A 26,015-nucleotide genomic window follows, 5' to 3' on the forward strand; every position below is an offset into this window, starting at 1 on the left:
GAAAATCACTTCTGCAGAACAGTCCTTTAGCACTTACACACCGGGGCAGATTATTATTGATTATTGTTTAATGGAACCGAGAACACATAGACAGCCAGTTTAAATCTCCCAGTTGTGGACTTTTTGTAGTTGCCTTTTGGCTGATCTCTCATTAACTCTGGGCCACTGGCTGAAATGTGCTGTTCTTTATTTGTGAGCCTTTTTTTTTCTCCTCCACACTCTTCTTTTTTAATTTTGCGAAGCACAGATCTCTGTCACATGTAAGCAGAACTCAGCTAGAGCCATTTCTGATTTGTGGGAACAAGGTTGCCACAGCATTTTCCCAGTGTGCTCTGAGGAAAATACTGATATTTGAATAATTCAAAAAAGCCCAAAGCTCTCAAACTTCATTCTCAGCTATTGTTTTGCCCGATCTATTATGCATTGAAAACCTAGATTGTGATTGATGAACTGCCCATAGCGGTGGTGGAGAGACTGGCTGTTCTGTGCATAACTCACTGTGTAAAATTAATCCTGTGTAAAACGATGCTGCCTTTACAAGGGTTGTAGAGGAAGCACTGCAGAACTTTTTGTTGTAATTGCTGCATTAGACAAGCAGCATTCAGCGGAGAGCAAGTGCTTCCATTCTCCAGAGCTTTACAAATGTTGTGTCTTGTACAAAAACGATAAATCCTGTGGTTGTTAGTGATGCCTCTTACAAACTATATTACAGGTCACCCAGGTTTCAGGACTCAGTAGATTCTGCCGCTCCATGCCTGAATGGAAGTCACCCAGCTCAGCACATTAAACAAGAATGCCCCGGTGATTATAAGGCTCTGTCTGAGGCTTCCACGCATAGAAGGATTACGGAGGGGATGGAGCTGAGAGCCTCCAGTAGCTTGCATCCCGAAATAGACCTAATGAATAATAGCTTCGCAAATTCACTTTCTTCCTACTTGTTTAATAATGAACACAGCTCCTCCCCGAGTCCGTTGTCACTTGGCACCCCACAGCACTCAGCTAGGCTACAAGCAAGCAACCTGAAGAAGAAATGCATCTCTGTTGTGCCGTCTTCAGCCGAAGGAATTGATATTACAGCTATCATCCGCACATCACAGACGTCACTGGTCACCTGTGTGAATGGACTGCGAACTAATTCAGCTGGCATTTCCTCTCATCCCGTGGAGATCAGTCATCACAGTGCTCAGAAATCCTCTCGGCCCCAGTCTTGCTCTCAGCCTGGAAACCCTTGCAGTATTCCCTCCCCTCCAGCATGTCTTGTACCTATTTCCACTGAGTGTGACAGAGGTGACTGTGAGCAGATACAAATGCAGCAAGTCGAAGAGAATGGAAGCCTCAGCCTTATGATGAATGGTACTAGCATTCCTCATCAAAACGCCTCCCACAGCACACAGAAGGTGAGTTTCCTAAAACAAGAACCAGCTGACGATTATTCCTCCACCACTGATCTCTTCCGACATCATCAAGGGCTGCCTCCCCCTTACCACCTACACCAGCAGCTAAGCCAGACCCAAGGGACGCTGCCTCACTTACACGCCTCCATGTCTCCGAAATCCCTTCAGCCCAGTGAAGGGGACGAGCAGGACCTTGGCAATGGCAAGCAGGTCTGTCGGTGGATTGACTGCAGTGCCACTTACGACCAACAAGACGAACTGGTCAGGCACATAGAAAAGACACACATCGACCAGCGGAAAGGAGAGGACTTCACTTGCTTTTGGGCAGGCTGTGTCCGCCGCTATAAACCCTTCAATGCTCGTTACAAACTGCTGATTCATATGAGGGTTCATTCTGGAGAAAAACCAAACAAGTGCATGGTAAGTCTGGAATATATTTGTTTGAATAGAAGCATATTACCCTGCTCTCTTTTTTTGCTCTCTCTTCAACCTTATTCTAATATAGTTGTGCTTTCCTGTACCAATCTGCAGCAGGGTAAAGGAGAACTGGAGAAAACCTTAATATAGAAGGAAATGTTTGAGTAAGAAGGGCTGTGGCTCTTGGAAAAAGGATTCAGTTTCCTTATATGAGAGCTTAACTTTTAATGCAGTGCTTTATTTTTTTAATATTCATTAAAGCATTAATAAAGTGATGATCAAAGCACACAGCAGTCACTTAACGTAAAACAAGTCACTGAGCCTCGGGTGACTTTTTTAATCGAGAAACATAAAACATAACTAATGAAATTCTTTTCATTCCTTCAGTCGAACAGTAACCCATGGATGGGCGAATGCAAACGGTTCAGTTGGTGGTTTAGAAGAGAAAAAGAACCTTGTTAGGGATTTTAAATAGTTAAAAGAGTAAAAAGAATTATCTTCAATTACATTTTCAGAGGGGCTTTTTTAATTTGCAAAACTGAGCTTTAAAAAGAAGTAAAAACCATTGTTCTGTTCTGATCAAGAAGATGTAAACAACATCAGCGTTCCAAAAAGAAGATCTTGGGAATAGCACCATCTCTGCATCTGCCCACCATGATGACAATATGGCCAAACTAAAATAAAAGTTAATGACTTCCATTAAGCTTTCCACATGTTTGAGACAACAATGATATAAGACCCTGACTGCAACAGATGAAGCAAAACAAGTTTGACATAAGCTTCCAAATTGGGCCATGAAATTTGGAAAGTCTTATTTGTAACACCCACAGGCGCACGCGTGTGCGTGCATGCACTTATACATGCACACACACACAGACGAGTCCAGACAAAGGAAATGCCTTTGAAAGCAGGTTGTTGTTTGTGATAGGCAGAGTTTTTGACTATATGTCTATTTAATTGTTTTGATCAGAGAATGATACAATGGAAAATGTTTGTAAGGAAGTTAGATCAAGACAAACTTTTCCATGGCAAGCTGTAGCTTTGTGTGGAGCAATAGGAAAGCATGCTTTTATAAAAAGCTTGCTTTTTTTTTACTCGTTTGTTCGGGGGAAAGCTTGCTGGCTTGCAGTGGGTGTGGCATATTCAGTGTTTTACAGAATGTTTTAAGGTGAAAGATATTCTTCATAAGTGGTCACACCGTTATCTTCTTACTTCCATCAAATAAATGAAAAATATTATCTTAAGATCTGCACTGCTCAGTGGATATTCCCGCAAATAATACTGGAAACAATGCAGATACTTAGAGAGCACCACCACATTGCCCAAGCTAAAATGGAAAGTCTCATAAGACTTACTTATTTATCTCAACTTTGAGTGAATGAACCGACTCTCATTTCCAGAAGTAGCTCAATCCACATTTTAAAAGTATGAAGGATTTTGAAATGCCTATAAATATCTTTGTTTTGGTCATAAATCATCCAAGAATAATGGGTGTTAGTTGCTTCTTACCAAACAAAAGCAGAAGTAAGCTGTGGAAGATTTTATTTTAGCCTTTCTTTTTGTTCGGCTGTTTTTAGCCATCTCTAATAAAATCGATCTTCTCCACAATTTTATCTCACAGTTCTTAAAAGAAATATTTAAACATGAAACCCCAATTAGCTTTACTGCAATGCTGAAAGATTCCCTGGACTCTATGGGTGAGGGAACTTTTGTCTTTTTCTGCAAAATGCGTATTTGACAGGTATTGTATAGCAGATTTCTAATGTTACATTCCCACTCCTACAGGAAACTGGTTAAACCAGAGACATTAAATCATGTAACATCCCAGCAAACGCTAAAAACAAACTTCTTTCAGTTACATACATCTGCCTCAAAGAGCTGCCTTTTGATAACATCACAAGGCTCAGCGTTATGAATTGGTTGGAAAAAGCTTTACATCAGCTATTGCAGATACCTTCATGATGCAGGTATATAGCCTTGGCATGTGAGCACATAAGGATGTGTAATTCCAGCAGACAGTATAGCTGTTCCCCTACATGGGATTGCCCCTGTCATATTTAGGAGCTTTGCCTTGCAGAACTTGCAGTTAACTCTTCAGTTCCTGGAACAGCACTCTCCAGTACCAGCAGTTATCAGTGCATTAATTGTTACAAGCTGGAATCCTGTGTTGGAGCAAACCTGTATACAAGTGAGCACACGAAACATGCATTCTCATTGCAAGCTTAGTTTTCTACCCTGGAAAGGCCTTGGTCTAGATCTAAAGCTGCAACACAGCCTCTTAAAGTTATTAATATCAAGAGGAGATTATTTGCCCAGTGAATTCCATTCCGTTTTAAACAAGGGTTGCTGTGCAGTGTTTCACTGTGCGGTGATGTCATGTCATTTTAAATGATGGCTTTTCTTTTGATGTGGTAATAATTGTGCTGTTATTCCTGCAAATTAAGAAGGCAATTCATTCTGTGTCTATACAGCTCTGAGATTTTGTTTCATTTTTGCTGTAGCTCTGTTAACGTAACTTTACATCTTTTGGTATTTGTAGTGGAGATTTTCTTCTGCTATTCGCAGTTACCCATTGTAGTTTTTTTTAAGCCCTGGGTTTTGTCCCCCTCGATAAGATTACAGGCTGTTAGGTACCAGGAGAAGCAGACAGCAAGCAGCACTCCACCACCATACATAAAAGTATTTTTCCATGTAAAATTATTAATTTCTTATGGCAGGCTTTGCTACTATGTACAGTAATAGACAAAGGAATTTTGGAATTCAAGCTACTTGAGAACAGGAAATACATGAGACATTTTGATTGAAAAGTAAATGGTTCACTAAAACTGCAGTTAATCCTTTTATTATCTTTCCAACAGCAGTTTCCACAATACTTTCATGAGGTAAGCTTCCTTCAGTCCAACTGTAACACTCTCATCGTTACAGCTGGTTTAAATTTAGCCAGTCTGCTTCTTTCTTTACTACAGACGGTTGACAAGCAAAACAGTATCTGGTGCAGAGAAGTAGTGATGTTGCAGATCCACATTCTTCTAGCTCTGTTTCATTGCCAAAACCTGTACTATGAGAATACTGTTTTCATACTCTGTTAAATATTCTAATGCAGTGGTGCCTTCTCGTCATTGTGTCCCCCAGTTTGGTTTTTCCTTGGGCTCTGCAAGTAGTCTAAAGGAAACTACCTAATCTCTTTGCAATATCCTGTTATGTTTCATACTTAACTCATGTTATTTTAGTTTTATTAAATTTGGGGTTCATCTGCATTATAATCAAAAATATATCCAACAAAAATAATGATGCAATGCCTTTAAGACTTTAACTTCTGAAGATTAATTTCATGCTTTTTTAGATTTGATGTCCCAGACAATTGGAATTTTGATTGTCTGAGACAGCAAAAATTAGCAAGCTTAAATGGTTTTTAGTTAAAAAAAAAAAGAAGTTTGTTTCTCATAGCTGCATCTTTTGCTGTCTTATAGTTCTTCCAGTACTTTGGTGGGTAGAACCCTCTTGATCTCTGAATATTGCATCCTTGGTTTAAGCCCCTGCTTGTAAATGTAAATTTCATTGTCTAGAATTGTTTGATTTGGAAAAATCCAAACATGGCTTATCAGCTTATCCTCTGGCACTTCTGTGGCTCCATGAAGAGCAGCAGATGAATTCTCATTGCTGCACGCCTGCGTGTTGAGGGAAGCTCTGTCGCAGGCCTTCACTAATGTGAGTGAAGGTAACTATATTTACCTCAATGGAATTCCTGCATATGCAATTTGTGTTGATAGAAATTGGGTATGGTAACATTTGTGCTGCCCATGAAGGGAGCTGGGCAGTGATAACAGCCATGGTTATTCTTTCCAGTTCATGTGTTTGGAAGAAACAAATGCCTCGTGCGTACGTTTCGGCCCTGCCTGTGGCGTCGTGTTTCTTCAGGGGGAGATAAGGCTTTGAAGCAGAATCTTTTCTTGCGTATATGTGATATGTTCACATATCACATATGAGGAGGAGGCACTAAAGGTACTGTGCTGATGACTCAGGCAATAAGTAACCTACCTAGAGGCACCTTACGGCTATTCCAGCACACCAGCACAGCTTCTGCACCCAAATCACGACATCACACCGACTGACTGTTGGCAATTCTACCAATGAAACAGATCTTTGTACAGATTGCATGAGAGACAGTGGGACTGCTGTTGTTTTCACTGCACACCTGTGACACAGGTGCTTTCACTTGGCATAAACCTGTGAAAACTTTCAGCTGAGCATCAGAAGGCCCTGCTGGGCCTCATTGAGCACATTAGTGTTACTGCTGCTGAGGAAACCTACGTGGAATCTCAGTTCCCAAAAGACAGCAAGCATTACTCTGCAGTCAGTGGGGAGCTTGTGTCCAACAAAGCACTACAGGGGCTACACGTCTGGATGTATCTGAGAGAGTCCTGCACCTGCAGGGAGGAGAGGGCTGTGTGCCTGAGCCTGCATGCTTTGGAGTTCCTTCACCTAAACAGTAAGTTTCCATGCCTGACTGGAGGGAGTGTTGTGGAAGTCTGCAAAGTGTTTTCATCTCTTAGTGTGGATGGTGTCATGCGCGGGTGCCAAAGAAGTGCTTTAGCAGAGCAATACTAGCCTCACTTTCTTTCCTTTGAAGTCAGTAGTAGGAAACATCCATTCTATCAAAGCTGCCTTACCGCAGATCTCTTTTTATTAGAGCTCTCTGGTGGCATTTCCCGATACTGTCAAGGAACTGCACCGCTGAAAACACTGTGATTAGAGGAGAAGTAGACAGCAATGCAGTGGTTTGGTGGAAGTACAATGTTTATTTGTCTATGAAACCCACTACAGATTACAGGACAGTGCAAATGGCTGTAAACACACACCAACACTGGAGGGCAGGCTGTTCAATGGCTTGTCACCATGTCAGCTTACCACCAGCAGCTGGTGAACTTGAATTCTTGCCTGTCCACAGCAGAGCTCCAGCCTAGCAGATCTTGCAGCTTGCTCTGTGACTGGTCTTGTCCCATGCTGCACTGCAGCAGAACAAGAACAGAATCTATGGTTCTGCACGCAGACAGGAGGTGTAGCTCAGTAGTGCCACGCAGGGTTATGGTGTTTCCAGGGGCTCCATACCTGCCTGCTGGAGCACAGCTGCTGGTATTTTCCCCACGGGATCATCAGCTTCCTACCGTGAGCACGGGGAAAGACTTTAGGACGTTCTGTGAAGTGCGTCTGCTTTATTGCGGGGTGATGGAGAAGGGTTCTGGATAGCAGGCTATGCCCAAACACAGTGGCTCTTGCTCTTCTTTTGCAGCAGTTTGATATGGGGGAGGACTTGCCATGTACTCTCAGGCTTTTGGTTCACATACACCTGAATAAATACAGAGGAAGTAAATGGTGACTGCTGCTGCCATCACCTAGAATGCTATTGAAGCTGTGTGCCTTAAACATCTTAGCAGAATACTGAAGAGATCTGAAAATGGAATATGGTATTAGAGGTATAGCATGGGACTTCCACGAGGAGGGCTTTCAAATACACACTCTTTTAGCTTGCAAGAGAATTTAGTTCCATCAGGTTTTATTTAATTTGACTTGGTAAATGATTCAGTAATCGGGAGCCAGGTTAAACCATAAAAATTCTTTTTGACTGCAGTTTATTTATGTGGAGCTAATGCTGCTTGTAGATACTGCTGTTCATTCTTTTAAGTGAGATAAAGCAGTGACATCACCACGGCGTAGTGAGTACTCTGTGAAACTCACTGCCATTGGATATAATGGCATTATTTAGCACTGTTGTGGTTTCTCATGGTGCTGGATAATTTCCACTATTGGAAGTTAGTATATCCTCAAGCTAAGGTGTCAGGATAAAGCAGATGCTGCAGTTTAGATGGACTTGTGGCGTGAGGATGGCTGTTTATTTCCAATTTCCACATCAGAACTTTTGACTAGATATTCAAGGTCAGTTATTTCAAACCAGTAGCAGAATCATTGCAAAACAGTTTTGAGTGGAAAATCATTAGTGAAGCTGGATCACATTCATTTTGGAAAACAAAATGATAGGGGAACAGGGAATGGGACTGGAGGATTTTGTTACTAGTGGCATTTCTTAAACAGTGTACTATTTTGGAAATAATGAAACGTTTCTGTAGTTTAACTCATCTTTTTTGACTTTCCATTTCAGAAGGAAAAAAACAAAGAGGCTTTTTACGTTGTATAAAACCTCTCCCCCTTTGATTTATTTAGTGTTTTTATTTCATTAGAGCAGTCCCCAAACAATTGTATTTCAGCTTGTCCTGATCTGATTTCTTCTCTCTTCATTCTTCAGTATTTTGATTTGCCTGATGAAAAAGTTTAACATAATCCCAGCTGCAGCGTTATGTGAGGGGAAAATGAACCACATCCCCCAAAGCAGCAGAGGTTGGTCAGAGTCCTTAACACTGAGCTTTTGACAAATACCTGACATTGGTCTGACAGACAGAGATGACTCCAAAGAAACATTTCTGTGTTAGAAACGGTTCTGCGCAGTGACTGCAGAGCTTGGCTTACCGTGACACGGGGGAGAGGGAGTTTCATCAGGAGTGCTCCACACTCAGCTAAGTCATTCATGCTTTGTCAGATCGTAGGGGCTGAAGCATGCCCAGCTTAGAAACTTGAAATTTATTAGTTGTGACCTGTGATGTCTGGCTGCCAGACAAAATTCTAGGCATTGCTCCCAGGTCTTTTTAGAAGATTTTCCTAGGCTCCTTTCCCTTCCTTTTGCCCAGTTTGCACACAAAAATGACATCTCGATACCACGTTTTTATCTTTATCTCATTGTCCCACAAAACTCAGTTAATGATTCCTTCTCATTTTAAGACAAAGAATTATTTCCAGCTCTGCTGTGGCCTGGCTCTGGATGATAGTCTACATGTAGATTTATTCAAACCTCAGTCTCAGTGCAGGCCTATAAACCTCTCACGGGGCATCACCTTTTGAAGATACTTTGCAAGCGGCCTCTTAACTCCCAATTCATTCCAGCTGCACCACAAGATCACTTTCTTTGCCATGCAGATCAATGAGCTGTATCAAATAATCACATCTGAGGATGCAAAAAGGGAAAGGCTTTCCAGCCTCTAAGCTCTGCATTTCTGATAACTTAAGGATTTCTGTGGCTCACCGTTTCCCATCTAACAGAAGTGTGACAAGGTTTCTTTTCCAGCGTGCATCCTGTCTGGAACTAAAAGTCTATCAGCTTCACTGTGTGAATCTGCATAGTAAAGATCACCCCAGTTATAGGTTTTGGAAAGCAGCTAGTGGAACTGTGAACTGTCTGCTTCCTGTGGGGACGTCTTAATGCACCCCAAAAGCACCTCAAAGTTGGGTTTAGCATCATTTTAATAGAGTGAGTTGTCTCCAGAAGTGGGAAAGCAGGTTGCACTCAGTGGTCTGTGGCAGATTGCAGGTACCTAGGAGCAGTGGCAGAGGATTTTTTTTTCACTGAAATGTCATTTTTTAAGATTCTGCATCTGGGCATTATTAATTCTACTGTGTAGAGGGTGGAAAGCTTGAAAGCTCTAAAATTTGAAGCAGCCTTTGTGACTGTGTTCTCGAGGTTAAGTGCTTGGCTTTATTTTATTTCTGTGTATGTGTTCTGTGGGGATTATTATAAATGGCACGGAACTGCTCTGTGCTCTCAGTGATGTAGTCTTTCTGAGCAGCGATTAACCTCAGAAGGAAAATAGCTTGAATCACCTGGCAGAGGGCTCGGTCGAATTAAAAAGCAGTAAAATTAAATATTGTTTAAAAACTGTGCCAGTGATATACTCATTAATGTTTCTTATTAGGTCAATACATTTTAATACTCCGTATTAGTGAAACATATGTCATTTAATAAAAATGCTAATCTGCGTTTGCAGGCAGCACAAAGGCTATATAGTACGATCTCAGGGGAGAAAGAGGAATTTAGTGCACACTAAAAACTTTATGCAGTCATTTATACAGTTGGATCCCAGTTCTAAAGGCGATGCATTTGTTTGTTCCTTCAGGGCAAAGCAGCACCAGTTAGACTTTACCAATCGGATGAGAAATAAGAAGCGATCGTTCCACAGCACGGGGAGTTCATGTTGGCTTGGGCTTCACCAGGGGCTGCATCCTGAAACCTTTCCTTGCTTGATTAGCAAGCTGCCCAGTGGACCTAGCTACAAAAGGATGTGTTATTTAAACTGAATATGTAGAAACTTGCCCTCTGGCAACAGACAGTCTGCAGTGGGCAGGCTTCTCAAAAGCAGAGCCTGAGTTCAGTTAGCTATTGCTGGGATGTCCCCAGCTCGAACAGGGCACCTCTGAAAATGAGGTGCTGTTTTCTCTCAATGCAGACGGAGTATAATAGAGTTACTGAAATTTCATGAGCACTTCTGGAAATGTTGACCTTATGCTCCATTTTCATACAGATACAATGAAGTAAGTCTCTCTGGAGCAGAGTGAGGGTGAGTAGTCATGGGGAGGTAGTGAGGCCAACATTGGTGCATCTGTAATCCTAGTTTGCATCTCCAGTGGTTCTGTCAGCTGAGAATCTCAGAGTTCTTTCCCATTTCTGCCTAGGTTGAGCAGAAGAACTGCAGTGAAAGCTGTTGCCCCCAGGTGCAGTTAAATTTGGGCTACTTTCTGTCCCTTATTACGCTTGTGTAACTGTAAAGAAACACTGAATTTACAGCAGGGTGCACGTGTCCAGCACTGTTCTGCTGGGGACTCCTCATCTGTCTTCTGCACAGGGTGCAGAAGTCAGATGAGGAGTCCCCAGCAGAACAGGCAGGGAAGAGAGCTCTTTCTTCCCAAAGTGGGAGGACTTAAAGTCTGTATGAGACTATAGACTTTTACTGATCAGAAAGCTTCCTCTGCTTCAGAGCATTACTCATCTGAGTAAGGGTGTGCAGAACTGTGCTTTTATTCAACGACTCTCAAAGAAAACGTTGTCTTTATAATACATTTCTATTCCAAATTTGGCTTTTGTTGTCTGTAGCGGTGTCTTCCCTTACCCTCCTTTCATTGTTGTACACAGACAACGTGTGTGAAGAGATGCTCACTCAGGTACGGTGTAACTGCAGCGTTAAATAATTGATCTTGATCTTTCTTTTGAAACAGCATCCAAGGCATTTAAAAGTGGGAAATGGAAAAAGCATGTTCTCATAATCCAGCTCAGTAAAGTTTGCACAACTGCTCTTTGTTTCATCATCCCTACAATAAATCTTTCATTTTTGCCAATTGAGAATGCCTACTAAATCTGCAAGTGATTACTTCCCTGAATTGTGTTGGGATTCTTGCAATACATTTTTCTTACATGGGTAATGATAAAATAAGAGTCCATCAAAAATATTTTATTGCCTGGCAGAAAGCCTTTTATGAAATGGTTTTGATTCAGGGAGATTCTTCCAAGCGTTTCAGAACTGTTGCTTACAACTTTTCCTTTAACCCTTGCATGGAGGGCTGCCAGGCCCTGGGAATGCCCATGGTGAGCTGCAGCAGGCAGGACGTGGGTAGCAGTTCAGCTGCAGCCTTGGGCTGGGGCTGCCAGCACGCTGCTTCAACCTGTGCTTGTCAAGGGTATTGTGTTACTGTTAGATTGGAAAGCTGATGAATGTCAGACTGGTGGGAACCTTGTAAAGCTAATCTGCTGTGTCCATGTTGATATGATTTCACTCTCTGTTTTAGTGAGAGAGTGAGGAAGATGGAGTATTAACAAAATAGCAGGGAAACGCTTGTAGGAAAAAAACTGGTAGGGCCTTGTGGGTCACCGAGCCCAGCCTCTGCGGTCCCAGGCATCATTTCCCATGGCAGTAATGCTTTCAGTACAGCCAGAGGCACAGAGCACCTTTATGTCTGTGCCTCCGAGAAAGATGCAGTGCCAACACTATGACTTGAAGTCGGGATCTTCCAAAGTGATGTGAGACAAATCCAGCTCTATTTTTCCTGACTTTCAGAAAGGGTGCAACCGTACTTCTGTCATCTTTCGTGCAGTAACCGAGCAGCTGCAGAGATTGCTTTGCTGTCCACTGTAAAGGGATACAGGCTCAGCCCATTTCCCCTCAGATCTCAAGCACACTGTCTCCACATTTTATGTGGCCCATGAGGTTACTGCTGGAGTGACCCAAATCGTGACGCCTGAAAACATCTTCTAGTGCTGCAGGAGGAAGGGGTCTGGCAAGAGATCTACTGTGTGGGGCTTGCTTGCACTCTCAGAAAACCAGCAGTAGACCTGACTCAGTGCGGGCTGTTCTCAACAAAACCACATCTGATGTTTGACACGTTGCCCACTTGCCTCTGTGCAATAAATTCCCTGGTCAGACGTGACATGTGGAGGGAAGAAAAAAAGAAGAATATGTGAAAATATTTAAAAGCATCACAGTTATTCCTGCATATCCTCAAACATTACTGTCTTGGTTTCAGCAGGCACAGAATTGATTTTCTTCGTAGTGTCTGGCAGGATGCTGTGTTTTAACTTTAGGAGAAAAACAGGTGAGAGTTTCTGTATCGTCTCTCCTCCACGGATGGATACTGAAAAGCAGTAAACTTAGAACTTCTTGTATGAAAGACATTTTAACACAGGACGAAGTAGAAGGAACCTTTTTAAAGTCAGGCACTCTGCTCTGCAGGATGTGGTATCTCTAACCTTTCATTGCTTGCTCGCAGGCAGCTTGTAGCTGGGCCACTGGAATGACAACACGTTTGAAACATGAATATTTGTAGCTGCATTACTTCATTTCTGATGCTGTAAAAATACCATTCACATAATGGGGTAATGGCCTGCAAGTTCTCATGATTTCAACTGTTTTGGAGTTACAGGAGTTCTGTTCCTTTGTGGCAAGCATCCATCTCTCATTTTAACATCTTTGGCACTCGCCTAAAGGATGGGAAATTAAAAAATGATTAAGGGGACAGAGAGACAGTCTTTTAAAGAAAGATTAAAGGAATTAAGGGCTGGGGAGTAGAGAACAAGGGAAGGGAGGGATTGTTTAGAAGAGAGTAGAGAATAAAGTGGGGGTGATCAGACATAACCAAGCAAAGAGGAAAATTTAAATCTAATCTTTCAGTGACAGCTTTCTAACTATGAGGTATATCTTAGACTGGAACAGTTTCACAGTGGAAATACTTGATGCCCAGTTGCGTGAAGAATATGAGCTAGGCTGTCTGAACAGCTGGACGGTGTGTTGTAGAAAATCTAGATTTCTGCTGTTCTGTGAAAATCGATTGTGTCGTCAGATGTAAGAAAAGGACCTGCATTAACAGTCATCAGAGCAATTGCTGAGCCTTCAAACATCTATTATTCGTGTATTTTGTCCTCCTAGCATTGCTATGAAGTAGTGAGGGACAGTGCATGTCTGAGGCTGTGCTGGGCAGCCCCCGTGTTGTGGGTCCCCCTCTCCTTGCAGGAAGGACTATCAGAGCATTTCACAACTGAATGCTTGCTTTACACTCTGGCAAGTGTGAAATCAAGGATGACTGGCTAGAGCAGTGAGTTTACCACAAAAGATACCTTCTGTTTTGTTTTGTTATTACCAGATTTGACCTTTGTAGAACAAAGTGTTTCTTCTCACCATGAATGAAAGGTTTGCTATTCTTTCCAGTGAATGCTATTGTACTGCACAGACCATTGTGCCAGAAAGGACTGTGCTGAGATAGACAGGTAGTTTATTTCTGTTGACTACTTGGGCAGATAAAGGCTGCTGAGTGCAGCTGCTTTGCCTGAAGATACCTGGTTTAACTTCTCTTCAGGCAGTGAAATTCAAGTTTTGGTTCAAGCTTGATGTTTTTCTATGCCCTGATCCCAAAGCCCTAGGGATTGTTCTGTGCTTTGGTTGGGAAGAGGTGTGGGACAAATCTGATAGATAGCAGAAAAACAAGACAATGACAAGCATGGTAATGCTGCTTTGCTGTTACACATTTGACGTGGATTGAGATTTCTTGCAGAGGTTCTTGTTTGCTGATCAGGAGGTGCAGAGCACACAGCTCTGTTTGGCTTCAGTATTTGCACCAGCAACTCTTTGTGAGTTGCTCCCTCTAGCAGGTGAAAGCACCTCCTTTAAGAATTGGTCTGATGGTATTGATGGACAGCAGAGGACTGTGTTTGTGCAGCAACAAGTGCAGACTTAGAAGGTAGATCATGTTTGTTCTGAATATTCAGTCGTGTCACATGGAGGCTTCGATACGTGTATATTGTTTTAGGAAAATCTGTGTTGAAACACATCTCTAAATGGCAACAGAAAAAAGTGAGTATTGCAGTCATCCCAAATACTTTCGATTTTGATTGTTTATAGCAACGCTGACAGAAACTAGCACTACACACAAAACTGGTTTAGAAACTGCCCTTTTTCAGAGTTAATGACCCACAGGCTGGTGGAAATCTGCCAGTTTTTGCCAGTTGGGATCTGGCCTGGTTTTTCTGGGAAAGAAAAATGCAAGGCCTGCTCAAGAGGCGTTTGGATTTTTGAGAGTCTGTGATGGTTGCCTTCTCTCAGTACGTAGCCTCTGATTTGTTGTGTGTTGTATTCCTCGTTCACCTCTGCTTTACAGAAATGCCTGCACTGCCCACAGACAGCACACCCTGATCGCTCAGGTGACTGCATGTAGATCTGCATCTGTGAAAACACAAATTCCTCCCAGTCAGCGTGGCCTTCCACATTGATGCACTTGTATTAAATGGTGACTTGGAAGATCCACTGACACAGCTCTGCTGCTGTAGCTTCTTCTGGGAGAGGGTGGTTTATGTATTTTATGAGAAGCTGTTCATTGCACTTTTCTGACACTTTACCCTGGGACTTCTCACATGCTAGGCATGGCTGGTTTGGCTCACATCATTAACCTGGAAAAGGCAGACTCTGTACCTGAGTGCATTTGTTTGTAAAGTCAACAAAAGAGAGGGAGCAAACCATTTATACCACTTATATACACAAAAATTTCCTTGAAGGCAAGGCTATATACCATGCATTATGTTCAGGCAAGTATGGGATCATTAGTGTCATTCATAATAATTTGATTTACCCCCGTGGCTCCAAAACAATACATGGCTCGTAGCCTTGTGAATTGGTGTGCATTAGGAATTGCATGGCAGCCCTACATTTTTAGAAGGAAAACTCTCAGGTCTTACCATGATGGAAGCTCTTTTGTTGTAGAAGTTTCTTTACTAAGATAGATGTTACTTCAGTTCACAGTAAACAAACTGACTCTGGAGTTTTCAGTCTCAGTTTTCCAGAGACAAATTGTGAAAGCTTCTAATTGTAGCCTAAACAGAACCATATTTTTCATAAAAGCATGGCAGCGTGTCATTCTGAATCTACGGTGCTTTGCCCAGGAACCATTTCGAGCAGAAAAACGCAGCCTCCAAAGTAGGCACCTTAACAAAACAACCCAACCTGAGTATGAAATTGGGTGCTTTCCACTGCAGTGCTGCACTAAAAATATTGTCGTTTCAGCTTTTCCTCTCCATGCAATGACATTAGTGTATACTTCAGAAAATGTTAATAGGATACTGGCAAATTCAGCTTAAACATAGTTACTAGTCAACAGCTATAGCGAGGCTGTCTAATTTCCAGGGCTGACTGTAGCCAGCTTTAATTTAGATTATGAAAGATGAAGAACAGAAAGCCTTCAAATACGGAGTTTACGATCTTTGCTGCATTTATGAGCTTACAGTGGCTTTAGTCATGACCCAAGTCTGGTTCTGATATACTGTGATAAATGTTTCATAATGCTAGTATAGAAATGGCACATCCTTTAGCGATCCAACTGTTGGGCTGGCTTAAGGGGAGGAGAGGCCGGTCAGTGTCTGTACACCCTGGAGAAGGTCAGAGTGGCCTCTGTGGCTCCCAGCTGGGGCTGTAGCTACTGTGCTGCTCTCCCATCCTCTGCTGGCACTGTGCTGCCCTGCCTGCTGTCGAGCAGCTGGTAAGCACACAAAGCTGTCTGCACAAGGCTGGGGCTCCGTCCCTTGTGCACCTGCCCAGCTGCAAGCTCGCAGCCTGCACCAGTCCCTAAAGGCAGATTTCAGCAGTATTGAAAGCAAAACTCCCATTGACCACAAGCAAACAGGAACACAGCTGGCCTGTATGATACAAGCTTAATAATCAAACCCCTGTTCGTGAGATGCTGGGTGCTTCTGTTAGAGATGATGACTTACCCTGGGCTTCACTGCTCCACACTGCTCCATTGTGCGGTACCTCTCCACGCTGCTCGCCATTAAGTTCCTCAGCGTGTTTGAAAACAGGGTGATTCAGTTTGGTGACTCAGCTCAGGAAGCTTTGAAGATTTTAGCTCAGGTTTAGGGAAAATATGCAACATGAATCATCCAGGAATTTTGTTTTCTCAGTGAATTCAATGGTAGTTGCACACTATAGCAATGTTTAGGGTGAAACAGTGCAAAGACATTGAAGCCTGTAGTTACAGTGAGTCGGATCCCACTGTTGGGCAAAGCAGACGACTTGTGCCTGGCTGTCCTTTGGGGTTAAAAGCTGGGGGTGCATGTCATACCTACATGTGTCAGTGTGGGAGCCCTGTGGCTCTGCCACAGCCCCTGTGTTTTATTTGGATAGCAGCAGTGCTCTATGCAGTAGTTATTTTGAGGCTGGGCTTCCTGGTCTATTCATTAATAATAACTAAGTGTGAAAAGCTAGCTCTGTTTTTGAGTTATTAAAATAAATTTTTGTCTTTGTGACCAGTTTTTATCATACGTGAGGTGTATGTTCTGAGCTGTTTAAATACTTGCTTGGAACACTGCTTTCCTGCTGCCTCACCGAGTCCTCCAGTGAGGACTTCAGTTTGCTTTGAAAGGAAGGGGTTTCTCCTCCGCTCACAATGTGTTTGAAAAGATAAATTGACAACGTGTGAAGAGTGCACATACAAGCTGACAGCGTTTTAATGGGGAAAATAAAGTCAAGATTACGTTGTGGTATTGTAGGAGGAATACAGGATCTTGTTTTCAAAACTGTTATTCAACAGTGGGATGAATCCTTTACCTGGTGTTAGGGTGTCCAGGACAGCCCGCGGCTGTTCCTTCAGGAACCCTTAGGCATTAATGGCCGATTGCAGCCTTTACTGGTGTTGAGAGGAAGCTCTTTTTGTACTTGACTAGACTTTGGAGAAGGCCACTGATGTTTCAGAACTGTGCAAAAACAGCAAATGAGAAGCATGTTTGGAAAATCTTTCCGAGTCCTGTAGACCCAGTTTGAGAAACTGTAGTATTCTGTTGTGAGACCATCTAGAAACCTCAAAATGTACATACAGGTACACAGACACATTCACTGTGATCACGTCCTACCTTTGATCTTTTGTTCTACTTGACTTGTGTGCATATGTGAGAGTAAATAACCTAATCCTAATTGCCTAAAGATATACATGTACTGCTTGTATGTATGCCATAAAGGAGCATAGTGTTTGTGCATAAATTATCTTTACAGATAAATTTCCTACAGTACATATATATAGCCAGTATAAATAAATTCTTGTCATGGTAGTGGTTTTTATCTATATATTTTCCTTATAAACTAGCAGGTAATAATTTAATTCAAAAGGTCCTTCAAAAAATGCAACTAATGTCTTTTGTTATAGTTTTCCTGGGTTTAATAATCTCCTCTTCCAGATTTATATTGGTTGCTGGAAAGTAATGCTTATTAGAGTGCTTTTCCAAATTGGCCACAATAATCCACTGAAATCTGCCAGCGAAATCATTGGTGTGCTTGTGAAATTGCCAGGATCGCCTGGCAGTTATTGCTGGGATGGAAGGGGAGGGGAATGAAAGTTTCATAACATGTCACTGTTATTGATACCTTTGTTATATGAGTCTTAGATTTCAATTGAAATGTTTACTGAATCCTCTGAGAGGTGGAATGCATGGTCGCAGGTTGGCAGCATGGCTAGAACAGACCCAACAATTTGGTGATTTTGTTAGGCAACTGTACTTCATTCTGGGTATATTGTAAAGCATAGATGTATTCATGTGTGTATATACAAGAATGCACCCCTGGTTCTGATCCCCTCCTGGTTCTGAAGAAAGGGTATATGTATTCCCTGAACCAAGACCATGTTTTACATACGGTTCTTACCACAAGCACCAAGTCACTGATTTAAACCACTCACATTTAACACCTTGATCTGCTTGTTCTCTTCTGCTTTCTGCAGGTGAGTGTGGGAGGGAGACAGGCAGGGACTGAACAGCTGTAGCCCTAGTACATACTGTTTTTTCCTGTACTTCTGATGTTACGGTAAGGAGCTGATTTTGCAGCATCCGAGTGAACCTTTCATGTGAACTGCTGCAGAATGGACCCTAGCCCTGGTTTTGAGAGGGATTTACATCCCTAGCAGCTGCTGACTAAGGGATGCTGGATCCCACTGCCTAGCAGAGAAGGTATATAAAGGAATAGTAGGGCTGTGGCCCGCCACAGCTGTGCTGAGGAAGCAGGACAAAATGCTTCCTCCTCAGAGCCCTGGCACTATGGCTGGGGCAGAGCCCATGTGGGGTGACTGCTGTGCACGGGATTTATATTCTACAGTTGCAAATAAGCTTTTGTTGAAATAATCTAACTGGTGGGTAGGATGGGTGATGCAAGAAGGAGTAGCTTGCTGCATTGCTGGTGCTGCACAAATGCACGCAGACGTGCCTGTGTGCAGCAAACGGCCTGCACTGGGCTTGCAGGGCTGCCATTGCCCTGTGCAGGTGTAGCAGCTCCCACATCTTCATAAAAGGCCATTCTGGCTTGGATTTTTTTTAATCTGTGTTGTTGCAGCCACAGCAGTTTTATCATGGAGTCTTTGCCTTTTGTTTGTATATTATGGGCTGAGATAGTGGACGCCCACTTCAGTACAGCCAGGAAATTAACACATTCTGAACCATTCTTTCACTCCACAATATGTAGTTAAAGGTTATTTCCATCTCAGCAGACGTTAATGTGCAAAATGATGCTTTACAGCAATAAACTTCCCCTAAACTTTCCTTATGATGCTGCAAAGTAGCAGCCAGGACAAAAGGCACATTGCTCTGGAGGTGTCCCTCTGGTGTCTTCTGTCCCCTGGCCCATGGAGTCAGCCTGGGGGCTGTGTGATTTGGGAAGCAGCTGCGTGAACACACTTCCCCTGTTAAAACATTCTGATCTGTCTGTGGCAAGCCAAAGTGGCAGCAACACGTGAGGAATCAGCAGGGCTGTTTACATTTGAACATCAAATTCTGGAGTCAGGGCAAGCCAACTGGACTGCAGGAAGAGTCATCTTCAATTTTTATAGCCTTATAATTTGTAAGACAATTTTTATTACTCTGATTGAAACACAGACGATGTTTGTAATGCCTGTTCATGCCATTTCAAACTTGAACACAAATCTAATTTTTTAAGGGGATTTTGTGGTTTTCTTGGCTTTATGGGTTTTTTTTTATCCTCCTTTTGTGCATTCTGCTAAATTAAACCAAAATAAACCCAAAGAAAAAAAGCAATTCTTTAAAACTAATTTATTATTTTATCCCTTCTTTGGACAAGAATTTTCATCAGGAGGCAAGGGTAGAACATTCTATTCAGCCTTCTCCTGCTGATTTACGCTGCCGACGTTATAAAAGCCGTGCTGCCATCCATCCAATAACGAGTAACAGGAACCGAAGGGAGAGCTCTGTAACGTAACGCCGCTCCCCTTCTTCACCACCGACTTTGCTGGTGGTCCGGGTGTAATTCAGAGACGTGTGAGATGGCTCTGGGAGAGGAGCACGCAGCTTCCTTCGCTGTGGGAGGGGTCCAGGCCTCACAGGGCATCCTGTAGTCCTCTGCCATGGCTCTTTGCTGCCGTGGGCTTGCTTAGGAAGGTGCACGTTAAGAAATGATTGCTGGTAGTTTTCCTGCAAAGCAGACCTTGGGTTCCAGTGGGATAGCAGACAGGGGATGCTTCTAACTACAAACCCTGGCATAATGCTTCTAAAATAAGAGTCTGTTATTGCAGGGTAGTAAGTCAGCTGTCATTTGTACTTGTCAGGATCATTGGAAAAGTGCAATTCTGAATATGGCTGTGCTAGCAGAGCGTGGTGGCATCAAAGAAAAGCGTTAGGCAGCATGAGTTGCAGAGCAGCAGGAGAGGTGTGGCTGCTTCCTCCTGCCTTTATGTATCAAAACAACTGTGGTAACAGTGAGGTATGTGCTAGCAAATGCAGACATGCTTGCGTTGACAGTAAGTGGATGATGTTTTATCAGCATTAACAAAGTCAGCCATTTTTGGAGGTGGTTTCCACGTGGGGACGCAGGGTTGTATGGTGTATGAAGAAGAGCTTTTGCTCGGCCTGTCCAAGTGTGTGTGTACAACAGTTGGATTTTTTTAAAATCAGATTAAGATTGTCCCCATTTCAAAGTGGATGTTGGCATACACACTTGAGCAGAATGAGTTGCACTTGATAAATGTTTAGATGAGAAAATGGCATTTGCAATTAACAATTATCTTCCTACACGGAAAACTTACGCAAAGATGATGTTTGTGCAAAAAAAAAAGCCTTCTTTCCCAGCTCTGGATTCAAAGTACCCCCAGCCTGGTGGCTGTGGCAGCTTTTGATGCAGTGGGATCAGAGGGCAGCCCCTTGGTGACAGGGATCCTTGGACTGACTAGGCAACGCAACAAAGGTCGCACGCATCGTCACGTTGTTTGAGCAACTAATATCTGACAATTTTAAGAAGTTTTCTTTTAGGCTGAGTTTTATGTAAAGCTGTTTACATTAAAATGACATCCAATTAAAGCGTATCATGTAACCCACATCACAGTTCAGCACACATTTTCTGTTTTAGCTGACATATGGCCCCATTTATGAAAATAAAAATCATCATGTTTTGATGATATGTTCACATAATTTATGTGGAAAAGCAGAGGGGGAGAAGCAGAGAGAGGGAATGCTTTTACTGTGTAAAGCCATTATTTTCTGTGACTCATTAAATGTCTTCTAACCCATGTGCACAGGCAAATCCCTCCTCTGTCAGCTACTGCCCAGGCTTTTCTCAGCCCACTTTGCCATGAGGTACTGAGGAACTTCATATCTGCCACGGGCAGAGACAGTTGAAATGTTTTGCACAGTATCCTTCCATACCATAGATATTCTTACCGGAAGGGATTCTTCAGTATTCTGACAAAGAGAGAAAATTAGTTAACTTAAAAATAAATCTGGGGAGCAGAGCTTCTCCTTCTTTGATCATCTCAGGTCTGTGTACCTGTGAGGATTCTCTGATGTCTAGGGAAGGATAATCTCCTACTGAAGTCATTTCTTCAGTCTTTTCTGTGCTCATCTGCCAGTTTTCATTAAAAAAAAAAAGAGGTAGGAATGTAATATCTTTGCAGCCAGCAATCCTATACCAAATTTGCCTGGCGTTTTCTCCCTATACAGAAAAATCATTTCTGCACACCTCAGTGTTCCTGGATAACTTGATGTGGAAAGGCATGTTGCTCTCATTATGGAACTGACTGATAAGGAAAATGGTTTGCTTTATAAAGCCGTCGTGAGTCAGAGATCTGTAATGCATCAGCACAAACCTGGGAATGTGAAGCCACCTGCCGCCAAGGTATTTCATCCACATCGTGACCCTTGCTGGCAGTGACCCTACAAAACAGAACAAGCCTCTCAGCTGATTTTAATCCTTTTAAGGCAGCGCGATGACAAAGCATTATTTAAAACGATATCATTACATTTTTCCACTTAAACAAATGCATTTAAACCACCAGATCTTACTTTTTTCTAATCTATCAGCACATCAGTGCTGGCCAGCAAATTCACCATCTGCAGAGGAATCAGCCACTGAGCGTGCAGCGAAACCAAATTAATTCCTGGATTTCCCACATATGCTGGAAGGTTGAATTTACTGTAAAATGGAAGCAATGTGCCTGCAGCAAGTCATTTGTTTACCCTCTGCTTGGGGGCCTTAATTATTGCTTAAATTATAACTGTAGTTGCACATCAGACATGTTGATGGCAGTTGGAGGGTGTAAATCAATATGTCTTCTTTCTGAGAGAAGTGAGACTGTACACCTGTAAACTGGTTATTCATCACATAGAGTGACAAATGCAACCTTTAGCCTGGACAGTTTAGGTCAGTTGCTCTTCGGCCACTGTCACAGGTAGAAGTCGAGCCATGCTTTCTGTGAGTGTACTCTTTAATACATACTACAGTAAAGCTCCAAAAGGACATAACTCAGAAAGCAGTGAGGCAGACGTGACATTGGGCTATCTTGTTTCCTACTACGTGTGGCTACAAAGCCTCACCAGCATTTCTTATTTGTTGGAGGAGGAACAGAACCTCATCACTTGTAAGGTGTAATACAATAATTGCTCTCCATTTTCAGCTTCGTAATGACTTTTTAGAGTGATCATTCTTGACATAAGTTAATGTAAACAAGAAAAAAAGAAAACCAAAACACTTCCTCACTTGCCTCTGACAATGAAAAAAGCTAATACACTAAATTTCCCATTTCAGTGCTGTGGGATTTAAACTGCTGATGATAATATTAAATCCTGAGAAATGTAGAATTTCCAATAGAATCTGGCAACCTCTGGCAGAACCTCCTTTTTATAATGAAGTATGTGCATTTTGTATAGTTGGATGGTGATCCTAATCAGAGTACTGAGATCCGTGCACTCTGGTTTTGATCATTATTACCAAGATTAAATAGGCATAGAGCCAAGATGTTGCAATGTATTAACCTAGGAGTTGAGGAGGGAGTAGAGGGTGAGGGATTATTTATTGGTGGGATAAATGGAGTTAGCAGTTACTGAATGTAACAGAGACTTATTTTCCTGAAGTCAGTGACCATTAAAACAATGGGGCTCATGAATGAAGAATGTCTGTCAATTTAAAAAGCAAAGTAAGTGAAAGACGTGGCCAAAATGAAGCCCTCTGGCCCTGAAGTATTTTTCAGTTTGTAGATGACTAAAAAAAGGATTGAGTGGAAATGCAGACTCTGAGTAGCAAATGTATAGGCTTTCTGTAATTATGGTTTACAGCAGTATTGCAAGTAGTTAACCGTAGCATTTCTCAGACCACAGATACAAGGTTGCTGGTGTTTTTCAGGTGGCAGAGGTTTGTACATAGGAGTTATTCACTGGTGTGCAACAGAATTATTTTCCAGCTTTTAAGAACGCAGAAACCCATCACATATGCTCATAAGCTTCATTTTCACCAAGATCATTAAATCCAAATAGAAATTCCCTCCCCGGTGCAGTACCATGCTGCTTCCCATCAACTCATCACCTCGGAGAGGCGTGCAGGTTCCCTGAGTAGGTGGAGTAAAGCTGGAATGATGACATCTGCTTCTGTTCCATAATTTGATTCCTAGAGTTTTGGCAGTTTCTTTAAGGAAAATAATTTTACAGGGTTGGGGTTTTTTGGCTTTTTTTGCTTTGGTTTGTTTTTAATTAAAAAAATCTGAAGCTTTCATCACAGAAATTTCTGTATCCATTCAAAGGAGAAAAAAAAGCCCTCAAAACTCTTCCAAAAAATGTTTCAAAAAAAAAATAAAAAAATTAAGGCACGGTTAGAAGGAACAGAGGTTAATCTTCATAAGATTCTGGCTTGCTCTGATGGAGATGTTCACAGAAGCTAATGGGAATGTCATGTGTTACCCGGGGACAGTTTAAGACATGCGCATACAAGGTGCACATGGGAAATCTAATAGCTGGCTTTAAGTCACCCTTTGCAGCCTGTTTCACTTTGTTTTGAAAGCAAAGCTAGTAGTCAGTGTTCCCAGGATATCCTGTGCCAAGGAGACATCTTCTCAGTTCCTTCCAGGAGCAGTTGCTGATGCATTGCTGCTCTTGTGCTTGCAGGTTGCTCACCCATTTCATTGGACCTGGTGCTGAAACAACTCTTGGTATTTTGATTTGAACCTAAGTACACTGCCATGCTCGGGTGGTCAGTAAGAAAAGGGACATGCTCATCCTGAAGGGGAGATGTTGTGATTTCTGTGCCACCACAAAGCTGTTAAGCAGCAGCTGGTGAGTCGTGTGTCAGAGCTAAGGATGGACAAAGCGGATTTTGACTTGGAAGCAAAGTATGTCACGTTGTCTGAAACACAGTCTGCTTGAGTCGGGAGAGAAACAGTGTCTAAAGGTTTGATTTTTCAGAGGTGCCAAATGCTCAGCACCCTTAGAAATGAGCTACACATAAAGATCTGTAAATACAGATTTGGGTGAGAAAGCTGGCCTGCTTTCAGTTGAGTTTAGTGATTTGATGCAAGCAGTGTTAAACAGAAACATCAGGATTTCTGCAGTTGGAGAAGAAAAATAAAAACATAAACTGCAGTTACCTGAAAGTTTAAAAAAAATGTGTTACAGGTGAAGTTCAAATGGGATGGTTTGTAGATGTCTAAGCATGTTTTTGGTGCAACATATGCTGCTCTCTGTAGAATAGTTATTTGCCAGGTATAGCAGCTGTTGGCTGAGATGAGAGCTGCTTCAGGAGCATTTCTGTTTGTCCTTCTGGGATACAGTGGCTGCAGATTACCTTCCAGTGAGGTCTGTCTGTGCCCAGACCATGCTGGGCTTAGTGGGTTTATCCTTTGTAGTGTCTGTGCTTGGCAGTGCAGTTTGATTTTTGTCTGTCATTCATCTATGACCATTCTAGATAGCTTTTGGATACAGCTGTGCCCAAAAAGCACAGAAATTGGTGTGGCAAAAAAGGCTCCAAGCCAGCTTCCATGGCCAACGTGTCCAGCTTCCACAGCCAGTGTGTCTGAAGCACTGTGATTTTAATCTCTGCACTGCAAGAGTGAATCTGGGTTAACCCTGTGGTGGGTGGAGAAGATGGTGGTTGAAGTTGTGTCAGAAATCGTTTTCAGGCCCTGCATTAACAAATGTGTACAAGCCAAGGAGGAGCTTGCAGTGTTCAGCTCCCATGCAGACAAGTCATGTTTGACAGAGGCATTCACAGTCGTAATTTGGGGTTAGTGGATTTATGGGAAAGGAATTAAGGTGCTCATAAAACAGGACTTAACCCATACTTACCCATCTGCAACAGTGCAAGCACACTGTTTCTGTTTTTTTGTCTGGGAGTGAGTTCAGTGAATTCACTTAAATAACATAGCCAGGATGAAAGGTTAAATGCATATGGCCTGCAGAGCTGCTGAACTCCAAGATTCTGGGACTTGTTGAGCCTAGATGAGATCTGTAGACTAGTTCAGACTATTAGTGACAACTTCTGCTCCAACTGGCTGTTAAGACACCAAGTAGCCTGCTGAAATGTGCCACAGTCGTCCCCTAAAGAAGAGGTGGAAACACACCAAACAGATTAGAAGGCATATCTGGCACCGAGTCCTTGCTGAATCAACAAGTGAATTCGGCTTTTGGGTCTGGAACACTTGGCCTCTGGCTTGGTGCTGTGCAGACTGAAATTTGAAGAGCATCACCATGGCAAAGTCTACATTACCTTTTTAATATAAATATATACTTGTACATAGAGAAAAATAACAAGAATTTCCAGAGATTTGTAATGCATTGTTGTGTTCACAGCAGACTTTAAGAATAGGTATTAATTTCCTTCCAATGAAGAGAGACCAGAAGAAAGCCCACAGGCTTTGCTAGCATTGCTGATGTTCCTGGGTTGTGATAAGTGTTCCAGGAGGCCTAGCTTTTAAACTGACTCTTTTTCATGCCTTTTCAAGGTTTTTCGCTCCGTTCATCATTCAGATAAGCAGTGTATTTTTAAGACCATGCAGATCAACCCATGTGTTAACACCTTGAGCCACATAATGAATCACCTTCCCCATACATGGGCTGCAGGCATGGGATGTGGCCTGGTTACCCAGAAACATCGCACAATGATCACAGCCTGTGTTGAACTTTCTCTCCCATGGGCTCTGGATTCAAGTTGAGACTTCAGTGCTTCTTGTGAGCCCAGCAGTGTTCAGGAGGGATCATACCCAAGGAATGTATGGATCTCCATCAGTGCTGGCCACTCAGCTCCCTGCTCAGCCGTGTGCTGTATCCACTGCCGCAGGTGTGCTAAGAGTGGATCAAGGAAAAAAAAATATTTAAAAATAGCCTTGCATTACAGCTCTGGACTCAGGATCTTAACAACTTCATAAAAGCTTGTTGCTGGTGTTGTAAAACTCTAATGCACAAGTTCATTCCACATAAGAGCATGGCTGTAAGTTTTTAGCTCCAGATGCCAAAGAGTGAGCCCAGCCTGTTTAAAATGTGCTAAGCTGCAACATGCTACATAAGTTAATACCAGCCTTCTACTTTTTACCTGTTCTGCTTGG

The 26,015-nt window shown here is 42.5% G+C and overlaps 1 protein-coding gene across 1 annotated transcript in view; it reads left to right on the forward strand.

The window, feature by feature from the left end:
* Window positions 1–26,015, forward strand: part of GLIS1 (GLIS family zinc finger 1) — a 173,416-nt gene that overhangs the window by 83,785 nt on the left and 63,616 nt on the right. The window contains exon 3 of the mRNA XM_065738628.1: window positions 713–1,814. Within this exon, the coding sequence (XP_065594700.1) occupies window positions 713–1,814 (1,102 nt within the window). The remainder of the gene's footprint in view (window positions 1–712; window positions 1,815–26,015) is intronic.

Source organism: Cyrtonyx montezumae, unplaced genomic scaffold, assembly GCF_038088225.1.
Source record: "Cyrtonyx montezumae isolate F1298 unplaced genomic scaffold, pur_monq_1.0 scaffold_1, whole genome shotgun sequence".
Classification (NCBI taxonomy): domain Eukaryota; kingdom Metazoa; phylum Chordata; class Aves; order Galliformes; family Odontophoridae; genus Cyrtonyx; species Cyrtonyx montezumae.